Source organism: Castor canadensis, chromosome 17, assembly GCF_047511655.1.
Source record: "Castor canadensis chromosome 17, mCasCan1.hap1v2, whole genome shotgun sequence".
Taxonomy (NCBI): Eukaryota; Metazoa; Chordata; class Mammalia; order Rodentia; family Castoridae; genus Castor; species Castor canadensis.
The window spans coordinates 57,424,456-57,450,195 of NC_133402.1; the positions used below are offsets into that span (position 1 = coordinate 57,424,456).

At 40.0% G+C, this 25,740-nt stretch overlaps 1 protein-coding gene across 3 annotated transcripts in view; it reads left to right on the plus strand.

Annotated features, from left to right (window-relative positions):
* Positions 1 to 25,740, plus strand: part of Pccb (propionyl-CoA carboxylase subunit beta) — a 56,850-nt gene that overhangs the window by 26,110 nt on the left and 5,000 nt on the right. For all 3 annotated transcript variants that reach the window (XM_020160048.2, XM_074059918.1, XM_074059919.1), the window contains 4 exons: positions 8,959 to 9,067; positions 12,881 to 13,001; positions 14,225 to 14,306; positions 19,973 to 20,096. In XM_020160048.2, the coding sequence (XP_020015637.1) occupies positions 8,959 to 9,067; positions 12,881 to 13,001; positions 14,225 to 14,306; positions 19,973 to 20,096 (436 nt within the window). The remainder of the gene's footprint in view (positions 1 to 8,958; positions 9,068 to 12,880; positions 13,002 to 14,224; positions 14,307 to 19,972; positions 20,097 to 25,740) is intronic.

Below are 25,740 nucleotides of genomic sequence, written 5' to 3' on the forward strand. Positions count from 1 at the left end.
CTGTCAAAACCAAGACCATCCAGTCTTCTGTTCTGTTTTGAGAGCTGTGTACTCTTACTGCCTTTTACTTGAGATCTGTGATCTACTTTTGTTAAGGATGTCTAATTGTTCCAGTACCATAATTTGCAAAGTCCTTCTTTTTCCTGTTGTTTTTGCTCCCTTGTCAAAATCAACTGGCTGTGGGTTTGCTTCTGAGCTCAGTATTCTCTTCCATTGATGTCTACTCTTTAACTAATGCCCCATGTCTTGATTGCTGCAGATTTATGTTATGTCTTTTTTTTTTGGTAGCACTGAGGTTTGAATTCAGGGCCTCATGTTTGCTAGGCAGGTCCTCTTACCACTTGAGCCACTACAAATGCCCTTTTTCATAATGGGCTTTTTTGAGATAGGATCTTGAGAACTATTTTCCTGGTGCTGGCTTCGAACCATGATCCTCCTGATTTCTGCCTCCTGAGTAGATAGGATTACAGGTGTTAGCCACCAGCACCCAGCTGTGATACGTCTTGAAGTTAAGTAGAGTCATGCCTACAATTGTCATTCTCCTTCAGTGTTATTTTGGCTCCCTGGGTCTTTTGCCTCACCATATAAACTTCAGAATAATCTCTTTTTGGGGTATTGGGGATTGAATTTGGAATCATTTTTATATTCATCAAATAACTTGTGAGATTTGATTGAGATTGTGTTGAATCTGTAGATGAGGTTTGGAAGAACTGAAATCTGGACAGTCCTAAATTTCTCCACCTTTGAGCATGGAGTGTCTCCATGTATCTACTTCTTTGATTTCTCTCATCAGAGTTTTGTAGTTTTTCTCATATAGGTCTTATACATATTTTGGTAGATTTATACCCAAGTTTTTCATTTTTGGCTGCTAATTTAATGTGTTTTAAGTTTTGAATTCTACTTACTCATTTCTGGTACATAGGAAAGCAATTGACTTTCATGAATTAACTTTATGTTGTGCAACCCTACCACAATTACTTATTAGTTCCAGGAAATTAGTTCTTTAAGATTTTCTATGTAGGTGATTGTTACCTGAGAACAAAGGCTGTTTGATTTCTTCCTTGTCAGTCTTTTATACCTTATACTTTTTATGTCTGATTACATGAGCTATGACTTCTGATATGATGTTGGAAAGCAGTGGTGAGACATTCTTGACTTGGTCCTAATCTTAGCATCATGATTCCTTGCTTCTCACCATTGACAGATGTTAGCTGTAAGTTGTTTTCTTTTCTTTTCTTTTCTTTCTTTCTTTTGGTAGATGTTCTTTATCAAGTTGAAGTACGTACCCCTTCCTAGTTGGTTAGTTGTGAGTTTATCAGGTACTTTTTCTGCATCTATTCATATGATCATGTGATTCTTTTTTTGAGGCTGTTGATGTGATGGATTATTTTAATTGCTTTTTCCAAGAGGGTTCATCTTTACCCCCTTAGTACTGGGGTCTGAACTTGAGCCATGCCTACAAGCCCCATTAATTACTTTTCAACTGTTGATCTGGTCTTCCATACCCATAAGTCTCACTCGATTATGGTGTATGATGCTTTTTATAGATTGTTGGATTGGATTTGCTTACATTTTGGTGGCAGTTTCTGCATCTGTACTCTTGAGATGTTGGTTTCCAGTTTCTTGTGATGTCTCTGGTTTTGGTATTAGGGTCCTCATAGAATGAGACCCTCTGCTTCCATCTTCTAAAAGAGGTAGAGAATTATAATTTCCTCAAATGTTCGGTAGGATTTGCCAGTAAACTCTTCAGGACCTGGTACTTTTTACATTGGAAGGTTATTAATTACTCAGTTTCTTTGATTTTGCCCTGGTTATTTTTGGAGATGGGGTTTGGAGAACTATTTGCGTGGAATGGCTTTGATCCATGATCCTCCCAATCTCAGCCTCCCAAGTAGCTAGGAATATAGGCGTGAGCCTCGGGCACCAGCTTGTCTTTTGGTGAATTGTACTGTTCATCTAGGTACCAGATGTGCAGGCATAGGGCTGTTCATAGTGCTCCTTTATTGTCTTAATGTCCGCTGGAGTGGTAGTGATGTTCCTTCTTTCTCTTCCTCTAACTAGTAATTTGTAACCTTTCTTTTTCTTTTTTTTTTTTGTTATTTAACCTGGCTGGAGGCTCATCATTGTTAATGGATCTTTTCAAGGAGCAAACTTCTGGTTTTATTGGTTGTTTTCTATTGGTATCTTTTCAATTTCATTGATTTCTGCTATGATTTTTACTTATTACTTTGGATTTAATTTTCACTTTTTCTAATTTTCTAAGTGATTTTATTTTTTTTTCATTTTGGCAGTAGTGAGGTTTGAACTCAGGGCCTTACACTTGCTAGGCCGGTGCTCCACCACTTGAACTACTCTACGAGCCCTGGTGATTGATTTTTGACTCTGTCCTCTTTTCTAATATATGCATTCAGTGTTATAAATTTCCTTCTAAGAACTGTATTTTCTGCATCCCACAGATTTTTGGTAAGTTGTGCTTTCATTTAGTTCAAAGCACTTATTAATTTCTCTAAAAATTTCTTCTTTGACACACAGTGAGGGATATGTTGTTTAACTTTCATTATTTTGGGATTTTCTATACATTTCTTACATCCAGTTTAATTCCATTTTGCTATGATAAATGATATTGTATGATTTCTGTTCTTTTAAATTAAAGATTTTTGCCTTTTTTTTTTTTTTGACTGTACTAGGGTTTGAACTTGGGGCATCATGCTTCACATGCAGGTGCTCTACTACTCAAGCCCCTCTGCCAGCCCTTTTTGCTCCTGTTATTTTGGAGATAGAGTCTTGCTTGTTGGCCTGGAACCATGAGCCTCCTGATCTCATCCCCTCAAGTGTTAGAAATAGTTTTAAGTTATTGGGGTGTCATGAGAGAGATGACACAACTCAGAAGTCAGTAGGCAAGACAAAATTTACTTCTGCAGAATGGTGTGCATCGGACAAAGAGTCTGGGAAGCAAGCACACTTGGTGGGAAGTCCACTTGGGTTTTATCTCTAACTGTGCTGCCCCTCCCTTGGATTGGGCAGGTTTTGGGTTCATAGTCTACTCAGTTGGCTAATTAGAAAGGGGGCAGGTCAGAGAAAGGGACTTTGGAGACAAAGAAGTTTAGAAGTTCAGGGAAGCAATAACTGTTTTAGGCTATCAGCTCTGGAACCAGGGGATCTAGCAGAAACAGAAACTTGCTTGGCTGAGGATAACAACCCTTTGTTTTTTTTTGTTTTTTTAATTTTTTTTTTATTATTCATATGTGAGTACAATGCTTGGGTCATTTCTCCCCCCTGCCCCCACCCCCTCCCTTACCACCCACGCTGCCCCCTCCCTCCCCCCCACCCCCTCAATACCCAGCAGAAACTATTTTGCCCTTATCTCTAATTTTGTTGAAGAGAGAGTATAAGCAATAATAGAAAGGACCAAGGGTTTTTGCTAGTTGAGATAAGGATAGCTATACAGGGCATTGACTCACATTAATTTCCTGTGCATGTGTGTTACTTTCTAGGTTAATTCTTCTTGATCTAACCTTTTCTCTAGTTCCTGGTCCCCTTTTCCTATTGGCCTCAGTTGCTTTTAATGTATCTGCTTTAGTTTCTCTGTGTTGAGGGCAACAAATGCTAGCTAATTTTTTAAGTATATTACCTATCCTCATATCTCCCTTGTGTGCACTCACTTTTATCTTGTGATCAAAGTTCAATCCCCTTCTTGTGTTTGCCCTTGATCTGATGTCTGCATATGAGGGAGAACATACGATTTTTGGTCTTTTGGGCCAGGCTAACCTCACTCAGAATGATGTTCTCCAATTCCATCCATTTACCAGCGAATGATAACATTTCCTTCTTCTTCATGGCTGCATAAAATTCCATTGTGTATAGATACCACATTTTCTTGATCCATTCATCAGTGGTGGGGCATCTTGGCTGTTTCTATAACTTGACTATGGTGAATAGTGCTGCAATAAACATGGGTGTGCAGGTGCCTCTGGAGTAACCTGTGTCACATCTTTTGGGTATATGCCCAAGAGTGGTATTGCTGGATCAAATGGTAGATCAATGTTTAGCTTTTTAAGTAGCCTCCAAATTTTTTTCCAAGTGGTTGTACTAGTTTACATTCCCACCAGCATTGTAAGAGGATTCCTTTTTGCCCGCATCCTCACCAACACCTGTTGGTGGTGGTGTTGCTAATGATGGCTATTCTAATAGGGGTGAGATGGAATCTTAGTGTGGTTTTAATTTGCATTTCCTTTATTGCTAGAGATGGTAAGCATTCTTTCATGTGTTTTTTGGCCATTTGAATTTCTTTTATTGAGAAAGTTGTGTTTAGTTCACTTGTCCATTTCTTTATTGGTTCATTAGTTTTGGGAGAATTTAGTTTTTTAAGTTCCCTATATATTCTGGTTATCAGTCCTTTGTCTGATGTGTAGCTGGCAAATATTTTCTTCCATCTGTGGGTGTTCTCTTCAGTTTAGAGACCGTTTCTTTTGTTGAGCAGAAGCTTTTTAGTTTTATGAAGTCCCATTAATCTATGCTATCTCTTAGTTGCTGTGCTGCTGGGGTTCCATTGAGAAAGTTCTTACCTATACCTACTAATTCCAGAGTATTTCCTACTCTTTCCTGTATCAGCTTTAGAGTTTGTGGTCTGATATTAAGATCCTTGATCCATTTTCAGTTAATATTGTTATAGGGTGATAAACATGGATCTAGTTTCAACTTTTTGCAGACTGCTAAGTAGTTTTCCAGCAGTTTTTCTTGAAGAGGCTGCTTTTTCTCCATCATTTATTTTTAGTGACTTTGTCAAAGACAAGTTGGTTATACTTGTGTGGCTTCATATCCAGGTCCTCTATTCTGTTCCACTGGTCTTCATGTCTGTTTTTGTGCTAGTACCTTGCTGTTTTTGTTGTTATTGCTTTGTAATATAGTTGAAGTCGGGTATCGTGATACCTCCAGCATTGTTTTTTTGGCTGAGTATTGCCTTGGCTATTTGTGGCTGCTTGTGTTTCCATATAAATTTAACGGTAGATTTTTGAATCTCTTTAATGAATGTCATTGGAATTTTGATGGGAATTACATTAAACATGTAGATTACTTTTGGGAGTATAGACATTTTTACTATGTTGATTCTACCAATCCATGAGCATGGGAGATCTCTCCACTTTCTATAGTTTTCCTCAGTCTCTTTCTTCAGAAATTTATAGTTTTCCTTGTAGAGGTCTTTCACATCCTTTGTTAGGTTTACACCTAGGTATTTGATTTTTTTTGAGGCTATTGTAAATGGAATTGTTTTCATATATTCTTTTTCAGTTTGTTCACTATTAGTGTATAGAAATGCTAATGATTTTTCTATGTTGATTTTATATCCTGCTACCTTGCTATAGCTATTGATGGTGTCTAGGAGCTTCTGAGTAGAGTTTTTTTGGGTCTTTAAGGTATAGGATCATGTCGTCTGCAAATAAGGATATTTTGACAGTTTCTTTACCTATTTGTATTCCTTTTATTCCTTCTTCCTGCCTAATTGCTCTGGCTAGGAATTCCAGTACTATGTTGAATAGGAGTGGAGATAGTGGACAACCTTGTCTAGTTCTTGATTTTAGAGGGAATGGTTTCAGTTTTTCTTGGTTAAGTATAATGCTGGCTGTAGGTTTGTCATATATAGCTTTTATAATGTTGAGATACTTTCCTTCTATTCCTAGTTTTCTTAGAGCTTTTATCATGAAATGATGTTGGATCTTATCAAAGGCTTTTTCTGCATCTATTGAGATGATCAAGTGGTTTTTGTCTTTGTTTCTGTTAATGTGGTTTATTACATTTATTGATTTTCGTATGTTGAACCACCCCTGCATCCCTGGGATGAAGCCTACTTGGTCGTGGTGAATGATCTTTTTGATGTGTTGTTGAATTCGGTTTGCCCTTATTTTGTTGAGGATTTTTGCATCAATGTTCATTAAGGAGATTGGCCTATAGTTCTCCTTTTTGGAGGTGTCTTTGCCTGGTTTTGGATAAGTGTAATACTGGCTTCATAAAATGTGTTAGGCAGTTTTCCTTCCCTTTCTATTTCGTGGAACAGTTTAAGGAGGGTTGGTATCAGTTCTTCTTTAAAGGTCTGATAGAATTCAGCAGAGAATCCATCAAGTCCTGGACATTTCTTTTTGGGGAGACTCTTGATTGCTGCTTCAATTTCATTTTGTGTTATAGGTCTATTCAGGTGATTAATATCCTCTGGGTTCAGTTTTGGATAATCATATGTTCTAGAAATCTGTCCATTTCTTTAAGATTTCCAATTTTTTTGAATATAGGTTCTCGAAGTAGTCTCTGATGATTTCCTGGACTTCCATGGTGTTTGTTGTTATCTCCCCGTTTGCATTCCTAATTCTACTAATTTGGGTTTTTTCTCTCCTCATTTTAGTCAGGTTTGCCAGGGGTCTGTCGATCTTGTTTATTTTTTCAAAGAGCCAATTTTTTGTTTCATTAATTCTTTGTATGTTTTTTTTGGTTTTTATTTCATTGATTTCAGCTCTTATTTTTATTATTTCTCTCCTTTTTGTTTTGGGATTTGCTTGTTTTTGTTTTTCTAGGAGTTTGAGGTGTATCATTAGTTCATTGATTTGGGATCTCTCAGTCTTTTTAATATATGCACTCATGGCTATAAACTTTCCTCTCAGGACTGCCTTTGCTGTGTCCCCGTAGGTTCCGGTAGGTTGTGTTTTCATTTTCATTGACTTCCAGGAACTTTTTAATTTTCTCTTTTATTTCATCAGTGACCCATTGTTCATTAAGTAATTAGTTATTCAGTTTCCATCTGTTTGCATGTTTTTTGTCTTTACTTTTGTTGTTGAGTTCTAGTTTTATTGCATTGTTATCAGATAGTATGCACGGTATAATTTCTATTTTCTTATATTTGCTGAGGCTTGCTTTGTGCCCTAGGGTATGATCTATTTTGGAGAAGGTTCCATGGGTGCTGAGAAGAATGTATATTGTGTAGAAGTTGGATGAAATGTTCTGTAGACATCAACTAGGTCCATTTGGTCTATTGTATATTTTAGATCTTGAATATCTTTATTGATTTTTCTTTGATGACCTATCTGTTGTTGATAATGGGGTGTTAAAGTCTCCCATAACCACTGTGTTGGAGTTAATATATGCTTTTAGGTCTTTCAGGGTATGTTTGATGAAATTGGGTGCATTGACATTGGGTGCATATAGGTTGATAATTATTATTTCCTTTTGGTCTATTTCCGCTTTTATTAGTATGGAATGTCCTTCTTTATCTCTTTTGATAAATGTAGGTTTGAAGTCTACTTTGTCAGAGACAAGTATTGCTACTCCTGCCTGTTTTCGGGGGCCATTGGCTTGGTAAATCTTCTTCCAGCCTTTCATCCTAAGCCTATGCTTATTTCTGTCAGTGAGATGGGTCTCCTGTAAGCAACAAATTGTTGGATTTCATTTTTAATCCATTTTGTCAAGTGGTGCCTTTTGATGGGTGAATTAAATCCGTTAACATTAAGTGTTAGTACTGATAGGTATGTGGTGATTCCTGTCATTTAGTTGTCTTAGTTGTTTGAAGGTTTGATTGTGTGTACCTAAGTTGAGGTTTCTCTCTACTTTCTTGCTTTTTCTTTTCCTGTAGTTTGGTGCTGCCTGTCCTTTCATGGTTATGTTGGGTTTCACTTTCTGTGTGCAGAATCCCTTGAAGAATGTTTTGTAGTGGTGGCTTTGTGGTCACATATTTAGTTTCTGCTTATCATGGAAGACTTTTATTGCTCCATCTATTTTGAATGATTGTTTTGCTGGGTAGAGTATCCTGGGGTTGAAGTTATTTTCATTCAGTGCCCGGAAGATCTCTCCCCAAGCTCGTCTTGCTTTTAATGTTCCTGTTGAGAAGTCTGCTGTGATTTTGATGGGTTTGCCTTTGTATGTTATTTGTTTTTCTCTCTTATAGCCTTCAATATTCTTTCCTTAATATCTGAACTTGTTGTTTTAATGATGATATGTTGTGGTGTAGTTCTATTTTGATCAGGTCTGTTTGGTGTCCTGGAGGCCTCTTACATCTGTATGGGAATATCTTTCTCTAGATTTGGGAAATTTTCTGGTACTATTTTGTTGAATATATTACACATTCCCTTTGCTTGCACCTCTTCTCCTTCTTTAATGCCCATGATTCTCAAGTTTGGTCTTTTGATGGAGTCGGTGAGTTCTTTCTTGAATTTTATAATCTACAAATCTACAAATTGGAACCTAAAGATTAAAGTTGGGCATAGTGTCACATGTCTGTAATTCCAGCACTCTGGAGGTTGAGGCAGGAGAATTGTGAGTTCAAGGGCAGTGCAGGCTACATAGTGAGTCCCTGGTCTCAAGGAAAAAAGAACACAAAAAACTTTAAAATTTAAGAGCTTGTCACTCTCTCATAACAACAAAATATTGATGATCATTTTCAATGACTTCACTTAAAGTGCTGGTTGCATACCATTTTGGTCCTTTAGTGTCCTTGTGTAAGTGGAGGTGATAATAGCATTTAAGTATTAATGGCCCAATCTTGTGAAGTGCTAAGAAAAGCACTTGGTGCACAATAAGCTCTGCGTAAGGGCCACCTGTTGACCTGTCGTGGCGTTCTATAAATGAGTGACCCAGTTAGCCAAAGTGCAAGTTAATTTGCTGAGATAGAATCCCAGAACAAAAATTCCTTTTTTTTTTTTTTTTTTTGTGTGTGTGTGACTGGGGTTTGAATTCAGTGTTTCGTGCTTGCAAAGCAGGTGCTCTACCACTTGAGCCACATCTCCGGTTCCCCAAACTTGCTTTTTTTCTAACAGACAAGCATGAAACACTTGAGTCTTTAGTCTGGAAGGCATCTTGGATCCATCTTCACTGTGCCACTGTGTCTACCTTCTCTGCATTTGTCTTCTTAGCTGAGTTAACCCCAAGATTCTGAGCAGCTCTGGTGATCTGAGATTATGTGCTGTGGAAATCTGATTTCAGGACACCTCATACCTGTTTATCACTGGCCCTGATGTTGTGAAGTCTGTCACCAATGAGGATGTCACCCAGGAGCAGCTTGGTGGTGCCAAGACCCACACCACCATTTCAGGTGAGTAGTCTGAAGATGGCTTTGCTGTTCTCAGTGAGAGGAGGCATTGCCAAACAGAATGGTGAAAGTTTTTAAAACATAATTCCTTGTTTGACAGGACTTACTCAGGAAGGCTATAATGTAGTTCATTGTTTGAAGACACAGTGATGAAGGTAGATTTAGAATTTCAAATTTCTTAGAATAAACAATAGTCTACTATTAATGCTTTGATGTTAGTGAGACTCCATTCTCAACCACCTAACTAGATGTGATGGTGTGTACCTGTAATCCCAGCCACATGGGAGGTGCTATAGGATCATGGTCCAAGCTAGGCCAGGAAAAAACAGGAGACCCTTCTGGAAAAAGAACTAGAGTGGAAAAGGCTGGAGTGATGTCTCAAATGGTAGAGCACCTGCCTACCAACCACAAGGCCCTGAGTTTAAGCTGCAGTAACACACACACACACACACACACACACACACACACACACACACACACACACACACACCCTTACACACACACACCCTTGATCCCCAACTCCCCAAATTATTTTCTTCCCTGTTCAGGTTGTACCAGCAGTTCTACGATCTGAGCACTTCTAACTGACTCCACCACAGCTTGCCATTCTCACCCTCTTGACTCGGCATAATTTGCAGTGGTTTGTCTTACTGTGTTGTAAAATATGTCAATTAAAAAGAAAATCACTAAGAATTTCAGCATTCATAACTTATCACCACTGAGGTTTTGGTTATACCATTATGCCCTGTAGTGTTGTGCACATGAATGTGAAGACATACATATACACAATACTGAACACAGGTCCATACATATACTTCTTGTACCTTTTTTTTTTTTTTTTTTGCACTTGACAACTTAAAGAAGTGAATGTCTGCCCATGACATTAAGTTTTTTTCTTAGCCAGGCACTGGTGGCTCGTGCCTACAATCCCACCTACTTGGGAGGCTGAGATAAGGAGTATCAAAGTTTGAGGCTAGCCTGGTAAAGTAGTGTGAAAGAGCCCATCTGGTGAATCAGAGCAAAATGGACTGGAGGTGTGGCTTGAGTGATAGAGCACCGGCTTCGCAAGCATGACGCCCTGAGTTCAAACTCCAGTCCTTCTCCCTAACCCCCCAAAAAGAAGTCTTTGGTAACATAATTTTACCAGGTTTTTCTTTTCTCCTTTCTGGGCCTGAGACTCTTTGATGGGCTGTGAGTCAGCTGTTTGATCCTGTATAACGTGAGCAAGGCCCAAAAGTTGCTGTATACATCCATTTTCGGTCTTGTCCTCTCCTTTCTTTCCTCCTTTCCTGGTAATCCACCATACAGTTTAAATGTCTATTTAAAGTGTTCAGTTCAGTGGTTTTTTAAATATTCAGAGTTGTATAAACCTTCCCCCAATTAGTTTTGGAACATTTTCATTATCCCTCAAACAAACCCTGTAGCCGTTTGCAGTCACACCCCATTGTACTCCATTGCTCTAGGCAGTGATGGGTCTACTTTCTGTTTTATGGATTTGCCTCTTTTGGAGCATTCATAGAAATGGAATCCTACAACATGTGGTCTGTTGTGACTGGTTTATTTTAAGGGGAGGGTTTGAACCCAGAGCCTTACACTTGCTAGACAGGTGTTCTACCACTTGAGCCACGCCCTCAGCCCTTTTTTCTTTAGATATTTTTCAAGTTGGGTCTTGCATTTATGTCTAGGCTGGTCTAAATCACAATCCTCCTATTTACACTTCCCGCATAGCTGGGATGACAGGTGCATGCCAATATGCCCAGTTTTTATTGGTTGAGATGGGGTCTTGTGATCTTTTTGCCCTGGTTGACCTCAAACTAAGATCTTCCCAGTCTCTGCCTCCTGAGGTGCTAGGATTACAGACATGAGCTGGGCTGTGACTGGTTTCTTTTACCTAGGGAACAAAATGTTTTTCCATATTATATCACAAATCAGTAGTACTTCATTCCTTTTTTATGACTGATGATACTGTATAGATATTTTTTTTCTTTTCTTTGAGACAGGGTCTTGATATGTAGCCCAGGCTGGCCTTGAACTTAGATCCTCCTGCCTCTCTTTCTCTAGAGTTGGGATTTTTAGCTATGTGGCCACCATGCTCAAATTTTCTCCTTTTTTTTTTTTTTTCCATGGTGGTGGGGACCAAGCCCAGGACCTCTTGCATGCTGGAGAAGAGCTATCCTGCTGAGCTGCCCCCCTCACCCTACTGTACTTCATCTATCAGTCAGTGAATAAACATTTGGGTTGTTCCCAATTTTTAACTATCATAAATCTTCTACTATAAACATTATGTACAAGTTTTTATATGGACCTTTGTTTTCATTTGGCATTGGTATATAGCTTTTGGGGTGAAATGATACCTCTTGAACTTTTTTTTTTTTTCTCAGATACTGGGTTTTGAATTGAGGGTTTTGTCTTGCAAGGCAGGCACTCTACCACTTCAGCCACACCTCTGGCCCTTTTTGCTCTGGTTATTTTTTTCTTTTTCTTTCTTTTGCCCAGGCTGTGATCCTCCTGTTTTAAGCTTCTTGCCATTGCTGGGATGACAGGCATATGTCACTACACTTAGCTTTTTTCGCAATGAGATTGGGGTCTTACAAACTTTTTTGCCCAGACTATGCTGTCCTGGAACCGCAGACCTCCCAGTCTTAGCCTCCCACATATCTTGGGATGACAGGTGCATATCACTGTGCAACTATTTGTTGAGATGGGATTTTTTGGCTTGGGTTGGCCTTGAACCATGATCCGCCCGATTTCAGCCCCCTATGAAGCTAGGATTACAAGATGAGCCACCAGTACCTGGCTCCTGTTTAACTTTTTAAGGAACTGCCAGACTATCTTTTAAAGTGGCTGTATTAATTTATAAACTCTTCTTCAATGAAAGAATTCTGTCATGTTGAAAATGCTTTTTATTCATTGAACAAATATTCATTGAGTATCTGAGTGTGAAATATTATAGGTGCTAAGAATATGTCTGTGAATAGAACAGCAATAAAACTTCCTGCCCATATGGAACTTATATTCTAGTAAAAGAGATAGGTAATATAAAACATAAATATGTTGTATAGTGCTTTAGAAGTTAAAGGTGCTGTGGAAAAAAGTAAAACAGGGTAAAGAGATTGGGATTGTTGAAGTTTCAAGTAGGGTAGAAGGATAGGTCTCACTGTGAGGTTAACAGCTGATCAGATTTGAAAGAGTGCACTATGGGTATCTAGGGAGGAGTGCTGCAGGCAGAGGCAGCAGCTTATACAAAGGCCCTAGGGGAAGGGAGTGACTCAGTGGACAGCATGGAGGGTTGTTGGAATAGACAGGCATGATTTGGTTTTTTAAAAAGTTCCTTCTCACTGCTGTGTGGAAAGAGGTAGTCTGGTGAGGCAAAACTGAGAGCTCCCAGCTCCACTTTCTGCAGCGCAGCTCTGGCCTTGTTGAACTGCTCTTTATTTCAGAGCTCTCTTCAGGAACAGTGACTGACTCCTTACAGTGCCATGGAGCTCCCCACCTTGCTCTCCACCATTGCTGAGCACCCATTGTGCTCCAGGCAGGTTCTTGTGATAAGAATAAGGGAGGAGTCCTGTAGCAAATAGGGAAAAGCATGTGGTCCAGCATGCAGGAACAGAAGTGAGGGGCAGGAGCAAGAGGCTGTGTGAGTTGAAGCTCAGTCCAAAGGTACATGGTGCATTGTGACCTGTCTTTCTCTAAACCTTCCAGGACAGAGCTGTCACCACAGTCTGCTGACCTGCTCAAGAAGGGAACAGAGGGCAGGAAGCAGCGTCTTCTGGCTGACGGTCCCCTGGCCCAGCTTACTCTTCCTGTTTTTTTCAGGTGTGGCCCACAGAGCTTTTGAGAATGATATTGACGCCTTGTGTAACCTCCGAGACTTCTTCAACTACCTGCCCCTCAGCAATCAGGACCTGGCTCCAGTACGCGAATGCCATGATCCCAGGTAGGTTGTAGGCTAGTGGCCCTTCTTCCATTTTGCAGGATGGCTTGTCCTTCTTTGGCCTCTCTCCCCTGTCTGGACCTGCTGGACTGTTGGGCAGTTTGGAGCGGGCAGTGTAGTGTAGTGAGCAAGGCTCTCAGTTATGGGGAAGATGGTGGTATATCTGGGTACAAGAGCAATGAAAGGTGATTTATTCACCCTCTTCCCCTCTACATTATCTGATGGGAAGTTTTGTGGGTATCGGATCGCAAAATTTTCTATAATAGTCTTGAGTTGTCCAAACTGCGAGGTGGAAGGTTTTTTGGTCTTGATGTGAGATAAACAAATATGAAGAGACACAAACTGAATGGGTTTGTGGACACTGCTCCTGGCCAGAGGCAGAGGTAGGACGAAGGAATGTGTGCTGCTGGGTGCCTAGTCATGACCTTCATTCCCTCTTGCTTTAGGGGCCACTGCCTGACATGGGGAGAGGGTACCACAGAGGAAGGTGGAGGAACCACCTGGAGAAGAGCTGCTCCACATCTCTGTCTGCTCTGTTTTGTTTTCTGTCCAAATTTGAACTACCTGTACTCACTTGGTCTGGGCTTTCTTCTGTGGAAGGGTTGTCCCTTGGGAAGAGGCCATCATTAGATGACACTGTCTTATAACTTGGACCTGGGCTTCTGCCTATGGAGGCTAGCTCACTGGGCTTCACCTTCAGGGCTACCCTGAAGTCTTTTCTCCAGAGCTCCACTCCTCAGGGGACAAACCAGGTGGTCATAAGGCCCAGAAACTATGGGCACAACCTCTTGAGCACCTGTACTATTTGGAGTTTGAAGGTTTTAGGGCAGCACGTGAAGGTGTTATTATGGTGCAGGAGTCCAGAAGTGTCTCAGTGCCCTGCTTTGGCTCAGTGCCCTGCTTTGGCTCAGAAAGGCATATGAGTTTCAGGAAGTTGAGCTGTGATCACCCAGGCCATGTCTCATTTACTACAGTCCTTTAGTGCCCGCGCTGTTTAGAATATAAGGGAGTCAAAGGGGAATAAACTCATTTTTTTCTCTAAAAACTGGAAGGTCTTTTGGGTTGGTATTAGACTCTGGTTCCATTTAAGGGTGTGATTTCTGTATAAGTTCAGCAAGGACAAAACTAGCCAGGCCCTCTATCGTGTCTCATATTTCTTTCCCAACCCTCCACCTATAGAAGGTAACTGGCTCTTCCTATGTTGACTCTACCTGTTTTTTTTCTAGTAACCGGCTGGTTCCTGAGCTTGACACAATTGTCCCTTTGGAATCTACCAAAGCCTATGACATGCTGGACATCATATATGCGGTAAGTGCAGCATTTGCCTATTTCACCTGCTCTCATTCAGCCACATCCGTGGTCAGTGTGCTTTGGCCTAGTGAGGAGGTATTGGACATGGCCATGCTGTCAGTTGTATAGGTGGGGAATGAGGCTGGCACAGGACCTGGGGCTCCCAGTTTGTGTGATGTGGGAGGAGCTCGTGGCTATAGATATTGAGGACTAGCAGGAGGGGCAGGGGGAAGGCAGTTGGGCCAGTGGAGCTCAGGGGTTTTTCAGAAGGCACTCTGAGGTGCATAGATTAGGGGCCATGTCTTCAGTCTGGGTGAGGCAGGAATGATCCTTGTTTGCTATTGTGCTTAGGGGCTGTATAATCAGGGCACTTTGTCTCTTAGAGAAGGCTTAACACAGGGCATCCTGTGTTAAGGTCAGGATGACATGTGTGTGGACATCTGTGGTGGAAAAGAGCCACTCATACTTTTTCTTGGAATAGTATATTCCCAGGTTGTCTAGAAGGGACAGCATTGGGCAAACGGGGGGCATCTGGAGAGGCAACTGCTGATGGTCACATCTTCCTCACATAGCAGTTCTTCCTTAATGGAAAGTAGATGGCTCTCCCATGACCTGTTCCTACTTCTCTTCCCTTATTTGGGGAGCCCATGAAGTGAGCAGTGTGGTCAGATTCTTCCCTTCCTCACTGCTGTATTCTGGAGTATGGGGCACCTTTAGAGCTGTGAAGATTTTATGACCCTATTCAGTTTTCCTTGTGTCCCCAGAGATCAGACATGTAGAAGATGGTGTCAGAATGGCTATGCTAGTCAGCTTTACATCATTGTGACAAAATACCAGAAATAATCGACTTATAAGAAAGGAAAATTAATTTTGACTCAAGGTTTCAGTCCATTGTCACTTGGTTTTTCACTTTGGGCCTGTGGTGGGGCAGGACTTCATGGTGGGGGAGCCTGTGGTAGAACAAAGTCACTCACCTCATGGTATTGGGGAACAGAGGAAGGGACTGGGGTCCCCATATCTTCCTTAACAGTATGACCCAGTTACTTAACTTGTGTTCACTGGGCACCTGTGCCCTATTCTCTACCCTATTATTATCTCCCTCACTTGTCCTGGGACCTGATCCCAGCCCTGACAACTTCACCATTCCCCACTCTGACCAGGTGGCATGGACACTTCCTTCCTAGAGACCTTGAGAATATCAAGTTCCTTAGTCTTCACAGGGAGTGACACATCACCCTTTCCCCACCACAAATAAGCAAACACCTAGCCCTAAAAAGCTAGCAGAACAGAGAATAGTAAACATTAGGATGTGGGCTAGAGATAAGGCTCACGTGGTAGAGCATCTGTCTAGTAAGTGCAAAGCCCTGAGTTCAAACCCCAGTACTGTCAAAAAAAAATTGGGGAATAGAATATAAAATTTGCATACAGAAATGAATAGTCTTTAAATGCACAATCAGTAACCAATTATAGGAGAATATAAGCCTCTTTGCATAAAATAATTTGAAAAGGAAATATACAAAAGCTATATGGGACAAATTTAAAAATTGTGAAAAACACAAAAGTAGACCTGAACAAAAACAAAGATGCCCCTATACTTTGAAACTGAGTTAACATAAAATGTTAGTTCTTCCTAAAGTAGTTCATAAATTGGCATTCCCAATGAACACTTTTTATAGAACTAGACAGGTACGTATATAAGTTCATATAGAAAAAAATCAAAGTGCAAGAATCCCCTGGGGATATTCTGCAAACCCATGAGTGGAAACGGTCACATCTTGTATTAAAGCACTTGTTGGTTAAAGCAGAATTGCACTGGCTCGTGAAGAGACCAGTGGGACAGACCAGAAAAGGCGGACGTAGATGCAGTAGAATTGTAATATGTTACAGATGTTATTCCAAAGCCCACAAGCAAAGACTGGCTTTTTAATAAATGATGTTGGCATAGCTGGATAGCTGCTTAGAAAGGTATGACATTATATCCACACTTATATCACGTACAAAATAAACTTCAGCAGGGTGTGGTGACACACCACTATAATCTCAGCACTTTGGAGACTGAGGCAGGAAGATTTGGAGTTGCAAGCCAGCGTGGACTACTTGGTGAATTTGATGCTCAAATGGTGGAGCTCCTGTGTGGCTACTGCAAGGCTCTGAGTTCAAACCTCAGTGCCGCAAAAAGCCAAACCCAAACAAACAGAGACCAAAACCCAAACCCAAACCAACGAAACAAAAACAAAAACAAAAAACTAAACCTACAAATGGGTTACATAAAGAAACATGGTAAATTCTTCTATAACTTCAGGAGAAGAAAAGAAATGCTTTTGGACTGTGACTCAATCCAGTTCAGTAAAAGTTGGTAAAACTATGTAAAAAAATTTTTAATTCTTTTCTAGCAGAAAACTGTAAACAAAGCAAAACGGCAGCATACTAGGAGAAAATATTTGCAGCAAATGTCAGAGTATTAATACCCTTGATTGATAAGAACTCTTGACTTTGAGAGAATAAATTGATATTCTCAAAATTGATAGAAAAGCAAGCAAAAAATACGATAAGGAGGTAGCTCACGGAACAGATAAAAACGTGCATAGGCAGGGGTTCAGTTTTACTCATGATGGTAGAAATACAAATTAAAGTCACACCGAGTTATCCCTCATGTTAGATTGGCCAAAAATAAAATTTGAAGACATTTTCTGCTGGCAGATCTGTGGGGAAGCAGGCACTCTCAAACACTGCTGGTGGGGAGTCTGGATTGTCGAGCGCTAAATTAAATCAGCATTTCCACTGGCTCAGCAACTCGCTTCTTGAATTTATCCTGTATATATACTTAGCATCATATAAAAGTATAGATGTATAAGTTTTCTTCCATTACATTGTCATTTGTAATTGTAAGATATGCTAAACAAACTAAATGTAAATTTCAAATGAATATAAAGCACATATCAGAGATGGGTGAATAAATGTGGATGCATCACACATTACACAGCCATCAGAAAGGACAGAGGTCATCTCCAAACTGATAGGAAGTGACTCCCAGGATGTGCTATCAAGTGAAAAAGCCAGCTGTGCAAAGCAGTATCAGCACTGTTACTTTACATGTGAGACTGAAGAAATTAAAAGATACAAATGCAAACACAGACAAACAAAGTATTATGATTAATATGTGGATGGAACAGTGGAAGGGAATTAAATATTTTGCATATTAAAAAATACAACCAATACTGGGGAAAAGCTTTCAGATGAAACATGAAAATATACACAAACCTAACTATCGCAGAAGAATCAGGTTTGAGGATAGATTTTTGACTTTCTCCTTTTAGTCTGAAGACAGAAATAGACGTAAGATATGTTAAAGTGTAGTTGTTAGGTTTCTTTTTCTATAGTTGCATGGATTGGCAATTCTGAAACCATTTTCTGTATTTGAGGATTAAATACATTTTGAGATTTATGGGAGTCAGAATTCTGTCGGAGAATGGAGTTAAGAATATGGAAATATTGTGAACTAGAATAATTCTGTAGGCAAATTGGACTAGATTGTGTATCAGTGTAAAGTCATGGTGTTCCATGTTTGTCTGTTACGAAGTGTGTGTCTGTTGTCTGGTCTGGTTCTCTGGGACACATTGGAAGCTGTGATACACCCACCCCTAAAAGGAACATATACCCTTTGAGAAATGGCTGGGTATAGGGCTGGGGCAGGAAAGAAACCAAGCTAAACCTAAAGTAAGATAATTCCAAAATGTAAATGAATGCTCAAGGACTGGCAGAATGGCTCAAGTGGTAGAGCACCTGCCTAGCAAGTATGAGGCTGAGTTCAAACCCCAGTACTGCCAAAAAAAAAAAAAAACTCAAGTAATAATGGGGCCAGGCACCAGTGACTCATACCTGTAATCTTAGCTACCTCTTACACCTGCACACACCTCATCCCCCCACATCCACACCACACATACCATTGGAAGGACTTGGGTCAACTTGAAGGACTCACAGGCAACTGTGGGTCAATTCAGACATAGATTAATGGTGGTAAAAGATAATTCACAGAAGAAAACAGGAATCCCTAAGTTCCCAGTGATGCGGGTGGAAAGGAATGTCTCTTACATTGGAATGGTAGGTAATGGAAAAGGACAGTTGGAATTAGAAATCTTACTGTCAGGGCGGTAATTAAGTCAGGTGAGTACCAGCAACCTCGTTAGACCAGGGGCTAGGGACCTGGATTTTTGATGGAAGTTTGGTAGAGAACAGGATTTTTACATAGTCCTAAATTGTTTCCCCACAAAATGTTTATTACATTGGAAAACAGTGACTTTACAGAGGAGAAAGCAGATGTCACCACCATTAATGGACAAGTTGACATCATTTACCACTTGATGTTATTCACTAAGAATGTCACTTCTGTGGTATTCCTGCCCCAAACACTTAACCTTGAAATTAAACATGAAGAAATAAGGAACACACCCAAATAGAAGGTACACTCTACAAAGTAACTGGTCTGTCATATTCCTCTTCAAAGATGTTGTGATCATGGAAATCAAAGAGAAAGTGAAAGGAGCTAAGGCAACATGGCTGCTAAAAGCACCAGGTAATCCCAGGTCTGATTTCAGACAAGATTTTTGTTGCTGCATGATAAAAATGAGAGCACACAAGGGAGGGGTGAGGATAGGTAAGACACCTAAAAAATTAGCTAGCATTTGTTGTCCTTAATGCAGAGAAACTAAAAGCAGATACCTTAAAAGCAACTGAGGCCAATAGAAAGGGACCAGGAACTAGAGAAAAGGTTCGATCAAAAAGAACCTAGAAGGTAACACACATGCACAGGAAATTAATGCGAGTCACCTCCCTGTATAGCTATCCTTATCTCAACCAGCAAAAACCCTTTTTCCTTCCTATTATTGCTTATACTCTCTCTTCAACAAAATTAGAGATAAGGGCAAAATAGTTTCTGCCGGGTAGCGAGGGGGTGGGAAGGTGAGGGAGGGGGTGGGGGCAGGGGGGAGAAATGACCCAAGTCTTGTATGCACATATGAATAATAAAACAATAAAAAAAAGAAGATTTTTGTTGCTGTAAAGGATATTATTGGAACAGCTGGCAAAATCTGAATCACATTGTACAATAAAAAACAGTATTGTGTTTAGTATAATTTCCTGATGTTGATATCACTGAAGTTATGTAAGAGAATGTTCTTTGGAGATTAGGCAGTGGGGGACTCAGAGATAAAAAGGAATTATGTCTGTAATGAACTCTTAACGGGTTCAGGAAAAGGTGCATGATTACATGAAAAAGGCCAGTGTTTGGGTTGAGAGAGGTGCTAAAATATTAATCAGTGAAGAATCTGGGTAAGAGTGTATGAATGTTCTTGATATTTTTTTGTGGTACTGGGATTTGAAATCAGAGTTTTAAAAGCTTGCTAGACATGCATTCTACCACTGGAGACATTCCTCCAGCCCCTGTCCTTGAAATGTTTATGTAAGTTTAAAATGATTTCAAAATAAAAAGGTAAAGCACTTTTCACAAATTCCAAATTCAAATTTTAGAACCTTTAAAATAAGCTGCATTGTGTGCTCAGGGTCCCTCCACCTTCACTCCCCTGCAGCAGGGAGGGGCTGCTACCTCCGTGGTGGGCCCATTTCTTCGGAGAACTGTGGCGTCTTGTCTCTGTCATTTTGAGCTCAAAGTAACCCTATTCCTACAGATTACTGATGAGCGAGAGTTTTTTGAGATCATGCCTAATTACGCCAAGAACATCATTGTTGGTTTTGCAAGAATGAATGGTCGGACTGTTGGAATTGTTGGCAACCAACCCAAGGTGGCCTCAGGTAAGATGCAGAAGGTCCCATGGTGCCGTGTCTACCTTCTGCTTTCACGTCTAGAGGTGATTCCTGTCATTTAGTTGTCTTAGTTGTTTGAAGGTTTGATTGTGTGTACCTAAGTTGAGGTTACTCTCTACTGTCTTGCTTTTTCTTTTCCTGTGGTTTGTTGCTGCCTGCCCTTTCATGGTTATGTTGGGTTTCATTTTCTGTGTGCAGAATCCCTTGAAGAGTCTTTTCTAGTGGTGGCTTTGTGGTCACATATTGTTTTAGTTTCTGCTTATCATGGAAAACTTTTATTGCTCCATCTATTTTGAATGATAGTTTTGCTGGGTAGAGTGTCCTAGGGTTGAAGTTACTGTCATTCATGCCCGGAAGACCTCACCCCAAGCTGTTCTTGCTTTTGTTGAGAAGTCTGCTGTGATTTTGATTGGTTTACCTTTGTATGTTATTTGTTTTTTTTCTCTCTTATAGCCTTCAGTATTCTTTCTCGGGTCTCTGTATTTGTTGTTTTAATGATAATATGCTGTGGGGTAGTTCCATTTTGGTCTGGTCTGTTTGGTGTTCTGGAGGCCTATTGCATCTGTTTGGGAATAGGTTTCTCTAGATTTGGGAAATTTTCTGTTATTATTTTGTTGAATATATTATTCACATCCTTTACTTGCATGTCTTCTCCTTCTTCAGTGCCCATGATTCTCAGGTTTGGTCTTTTGATGGAGTCAGTGAGTTCTTGCATTTTCTTTTCACAGGTCTTGAGTTGTTTAACTAATAGTTCTTCAGTTTTTCCTTTAATTACCATTTCATCTTCGAGTTCTGAGATTCTGTCTTCTGTTCTATTCTGCTGGATTGGCCTTCCATTTTGTTTTCCAATTCTGTTTCCTTTTTTTTTTTTCTGAGGTTTTCCATATCCTGGGTGGTTTCCTCTTTAATGTTGTCTATTTTCGTCCTAAGTTCATTTATCTCTTTATTAATCATGTTGTTTGTTTCACTTTGGTGTTTATACCGTGCTTCTATGGTTTCCTTTATTTCTTCTTTTGCTTTTTCAAATTCTCTATTTTTGTTGTCTTGGAATTTCTTGAGTGTCTCCTGTACATTTTGGTTGACCACATCCAGTATCATCTCTATAAAATTCTCATTGATTACCTGTAGGATTTCTTCCTTTAGGTTATTCTTGTGGGTTTCATTGGGTTCTTTGGCATAGTTTATCTTCATTTTATTGGAGTCTGAATCTGAGTATCTGTTTTCTTCATTTCCCTCTGGTTCCTGTACTATTTTTTTTTTGCTGTGGGGAAACTGGTTTTCATGTTTTTTCTGTCTTCCCATCATTGCCCTTGGTGTTGTTATTGTCCCTGTACTGTGTGCAATTATTTTCTAGCTTGTAGTAATAACAATGGTGACATTTAGAATGGAAGGGTGAGAGGAGAGGGTAAGCAAAGATGGTAAAGAAAAAGGGAAAAACAAATGAGGAAGTAAAAAACAAACAAAAAAGTTTCAAAGATATAAACAGGGAGAGATAGTGTACTAATGAACAGTAAGCTAAACAGGCATTAGAGAAACAGAGGATTAAAAAATAAAATAAAATATAATATAATAAAGAAAAATAAAATAAAATTTAAAAAAATCTCCAAAATCAAATGCAATAAAGTTTCAATCTTAATAATTTTGGTGATAGTCCCTCAGACTCCAATCCTGGAGGTGGTGTTTCAGAAGTAGTTCTGTCGTTGTCTCATCAAAGGGGAAACAAAACAAAACACAAAAAAAGAAACCACCACAAAGTGTCCCAAGTTCAAATGCAATACAGTTTCAGTAAGTTTTTCAGCATGCAGGTGTAGTTTGGATGTTGTCTCATAAAAGATAAGGAGAAAAAAAAAAAGAGTCTGGAGACAGTTCTGTGAATGGCTATCTCAGGCTGCAGCTCACCTGCCCGCTGCTGTCAGCCTGCTGTTGCTGGAGGCTTTATTTATGCAGATCTCGGGAGTGAGCTTAACACTCACCTGGCCTCTCAGGCTTTGTTTACTTAGAGTTCTCCTGTGCGCGAGCCTCTGCTACAAGCTTTCCCCTTTGCAAGCACACTGGGGGAGGTGACACTGCACCTGCTTTCTCAGGCCTGCTTGTTTATTTACAGCTCATGTGGGAAGTGGGTCTTCTCCCTTCTCCTGTGGAGTTTTCCTCCCACCGCGGCTTTTACAAGCTTTCCTGCTCCTGCTTGCTGCAGCCGCTCCTGCCTTCTCCTGCCTGGCTTGTTCATTTACAGTTCTGTGGGGGATTTCTCCTTCCCCGCTCTTCGGCACTCAGGGCGCCCCACCCTCTTTGCTACATGTCTTTTTTTGTTGTTATTTCTTATTATTCAGTTTTTTTTTCCCTGGGTGGGGGTCAGTCTGTCCAGGGGGTTATGCTGATCTGGCGCAGGGTTGTCTGTGGGAGTACCAAGTGCCGCTTAGCTCACCTTGTGGTCTGTGTCTTCCCAAGTGGTCTGGGTGCTGGTGTCTGGCGGCTTGGTAGCCCTCCTGGTTTCTCCGTTTAACATGGAATAGGGATGGTATGCATGGGTTCCAGGTGTGGAGGAGTCAAAGTTTTTCCTCTTCTCCGTGGTTTTTCCTGTAAGGTGTATCTCCAGCTTCTCTCCAAGATTTTACTTTAGGAGGCACCCTTTCTGCTTCCTCCCTCTAGCCGCCATCTTGGAATCCCTATTTGAACTTCTTCGGTTAATTGCATCTTGCTGTTATCTGGGCACTGTAGCTTTCTGGTGATGTGACCAGACCTGCATCACTGCCAGGAGAGGGTGACTCTTCTGTGATTGTGCTCTGGTGGGGTGGTGGCTGTGGGCACCATTTCTGTTTCCTTGTTAGGTTTGTTTGTATCGCTTATAGGAACTGCCCTCCCTTATTGATCCAACCTCAGCTTCTACTTTTTCATGGCAATTTTCCTCATCTTTAGGAATGTGTTTTGAAAGAAATACTTTTTGTTATGGCAGTCTATATGTGAGTATATGTGTATGTATATATGTACATATGTAAATATGCGTATATTTAATGTGTTTTTGTGGTTGAGTTACAGGAGTTCTTAATATCAGAAAAATGTATGATTTGCAAGTGTTTTCCTCATTCTGTAGGTCATCTTTTCACTGTCTTGACAATCTTTTCTGTGGTCTTGCAGATGCTTGGCAAGTGCTCTACCATGAGTAGCACTTGCCAGCTCAGTAATGTCTTTTGTTGCACAAGTTTTTAATTTCAATTAAGTTAATTTCTCTTTCTTTGTTTGTTACTTGTGCTTTTTGTGTCATATCTAAGAAATCTGTGGTCATGAAGATTCACTCCTATTTTCTTCTAAGAATTTTATGGCTTTAGCTCCTAAGTTAGGTTTGATGAATTCTGAGCTAATTTTGCATATGGTGTAAGGGTCCAACTTGATGTTTTGCATGGGGGAGTCCATTTATCTCTGTGCTGTTGGTTGCAGAGACTGCTCTTTCCCCTGGATCAGTTTGGCACATTGGTCAGAAGTCAGTGGGCTGTCGGCACCCACTGGGCTTAGGTCTGCTGTTTTAGCTCTCTCCCTTCTTTTATATCTCTCATGTTTGTATTCTGCTAACACAGTATTGTGATCACTGAGGTTTGAAGTAAGTTTTAAAATTGGGAAGTATTAATTTTCCAGTTTTGTTCTTCTGTGTTAGTTATTTGGGGCCTTTTCCAATCCTGTATGAATTTGAGTAATAACTTTTCCATTTCTGCAAAAAAGGCTACTGGAGTTTTGATAGGAATTGTGCTAAATCTGTACTTGGGTAGTATGGGTTGAGCATCCCTAATCTGAAATCTAAAATCTGAAACTTTTTGAGTACTCACATGAAACCACAGTGGAAAACTCCACACCTGACTTCATGTGACAATTCATAGTAAAACAGTCACACTAAAAATATTGTTTGAAATTACCTGTAGGCTATGTGCTCAAGGTGTATGTGAAACAAAAATGAATTTTGTGCCTAAGCTTGGGTCCCCTCACCAACATAGCTCATTATGTATGTGCAGATATTTTAAAACTTGAAAAATAATGAAATTCAGAAGAAATCTGGTCCCAAGGATTTCCCATAAGTGATACTCAACTAAGGTCTGTGTTGATATCTTAACCAAATTAAGACTTGCAGTCTCTGAACACAGGATGTCATTCCATGTATTTTGGTCTTACATTTTTTACATCAACTTTCCAAATTTTTTTTGTGAGTGTGTTTTCTCCTCTTTGGGTAAATTTATTCCTAAGCATTTTAATCTCTTAGATTCTAATGTGCAAGGAGTTGCTTTTCAAATTTCTTTTTGGGATTATTTGTTGATACATAGAAATACAGCTATACAACTGATTTTTGTTTGTTGGTCTTGTAACCTACAACTTTGCTGAGTTTATTAGATTTGTTACGGTTTGTTTCAACTTTACTGAATTTGTCTACTAGCTTTCTTATGGATTCTCTAGAAATTTTTATGTATATAGGTTTATGTTTACTGTAAACAAATACAGTTGTACTCTTTCCTTTCCACCTTGAATGCCTTTTCTTTCTTAATTGCTGTGGCTAGAACTTCTCGTACAATGTTGGAGTAGTAACATTGGCATTCTTGTTTTTCTTTTCTTCATCTTTTTGGAGACAGGGTCTTGCTCTGTAACCCAGGCTAGCCTTAACCTTGTGATCCTCCTGAGTCAGTCTCCTGAGTATAGGAATTACAGATGTGTACTACCATGCCTAAATTCTTGACTTGCTCCTGATAATAAGGGAGGAAAACTTTCAGTCTTTTACAATTAAGTATGATCTTAGCTGTGTGTCTTTCATGCATGTGTTCTCCCACCTCATCTCATTGAGGACGTTTCGATCTATTCCTAGTTTTCCAAGTGTTTTCATCATGAGAGAATACTGGATTTTGTCAAATGTCTTTTCTGTGTCAACTGAGATGATTCTATGGCTTCTGCCATCAGTGTGCTATATTACATGGATTTTCTTGTGCTGAATCACCTTTGGATACCTGGATAAATCCTACTGGGCTGTGGTAAATAATTAAAAAAAAAAAAGGTTAATAGACTTTCTGATCACCCAGTGTCTATAGCTCACTTCAGGATCTGATCTTGGTGTTATAAATCCTATGGGTTTATCAAATGTATGGTGACACGTATCCACCAGTATAGTATCATACAGGTTAGTTTCCTTGCCCTGCAATCCTCTGTATCCTTTTGTTCATACTTCCCCCAACCTCCACCCCTGGGAAGCACTGGCTTTTCTCTGTGTCTCTAGTTTTGCCTTTTCCAGAGTGGAATGTTGTTGGAATCATCCAGTATGTAGCCTTTTCAGATTGACTTCTTTCACTTAGTAACATCTAAGGTTTTTTAATGCCTTTTTATGACACTTGAGCCCATGCCTCTTGCTCCTTCCCCTTTTCCAACAAATACAACAGGTGTTATTACAGACAGTAATTAGAAGCACAGTTAGGGACACTTTCAGAGCACAAAACTTACTTCTGACTTGGTTCTTGAACTTCATTTCCACCAATTGAGAAAGGGAGAATGTGGGATTTCTGACTTGTCTCACAGTACCTCTGTCCTAATTCCCTCGTGGCTGTGTGGTCTTGAGGGGTCCACTGATGGTCCTTAATCTAGAAAGTTTCATTGCTTCATTTGCTTC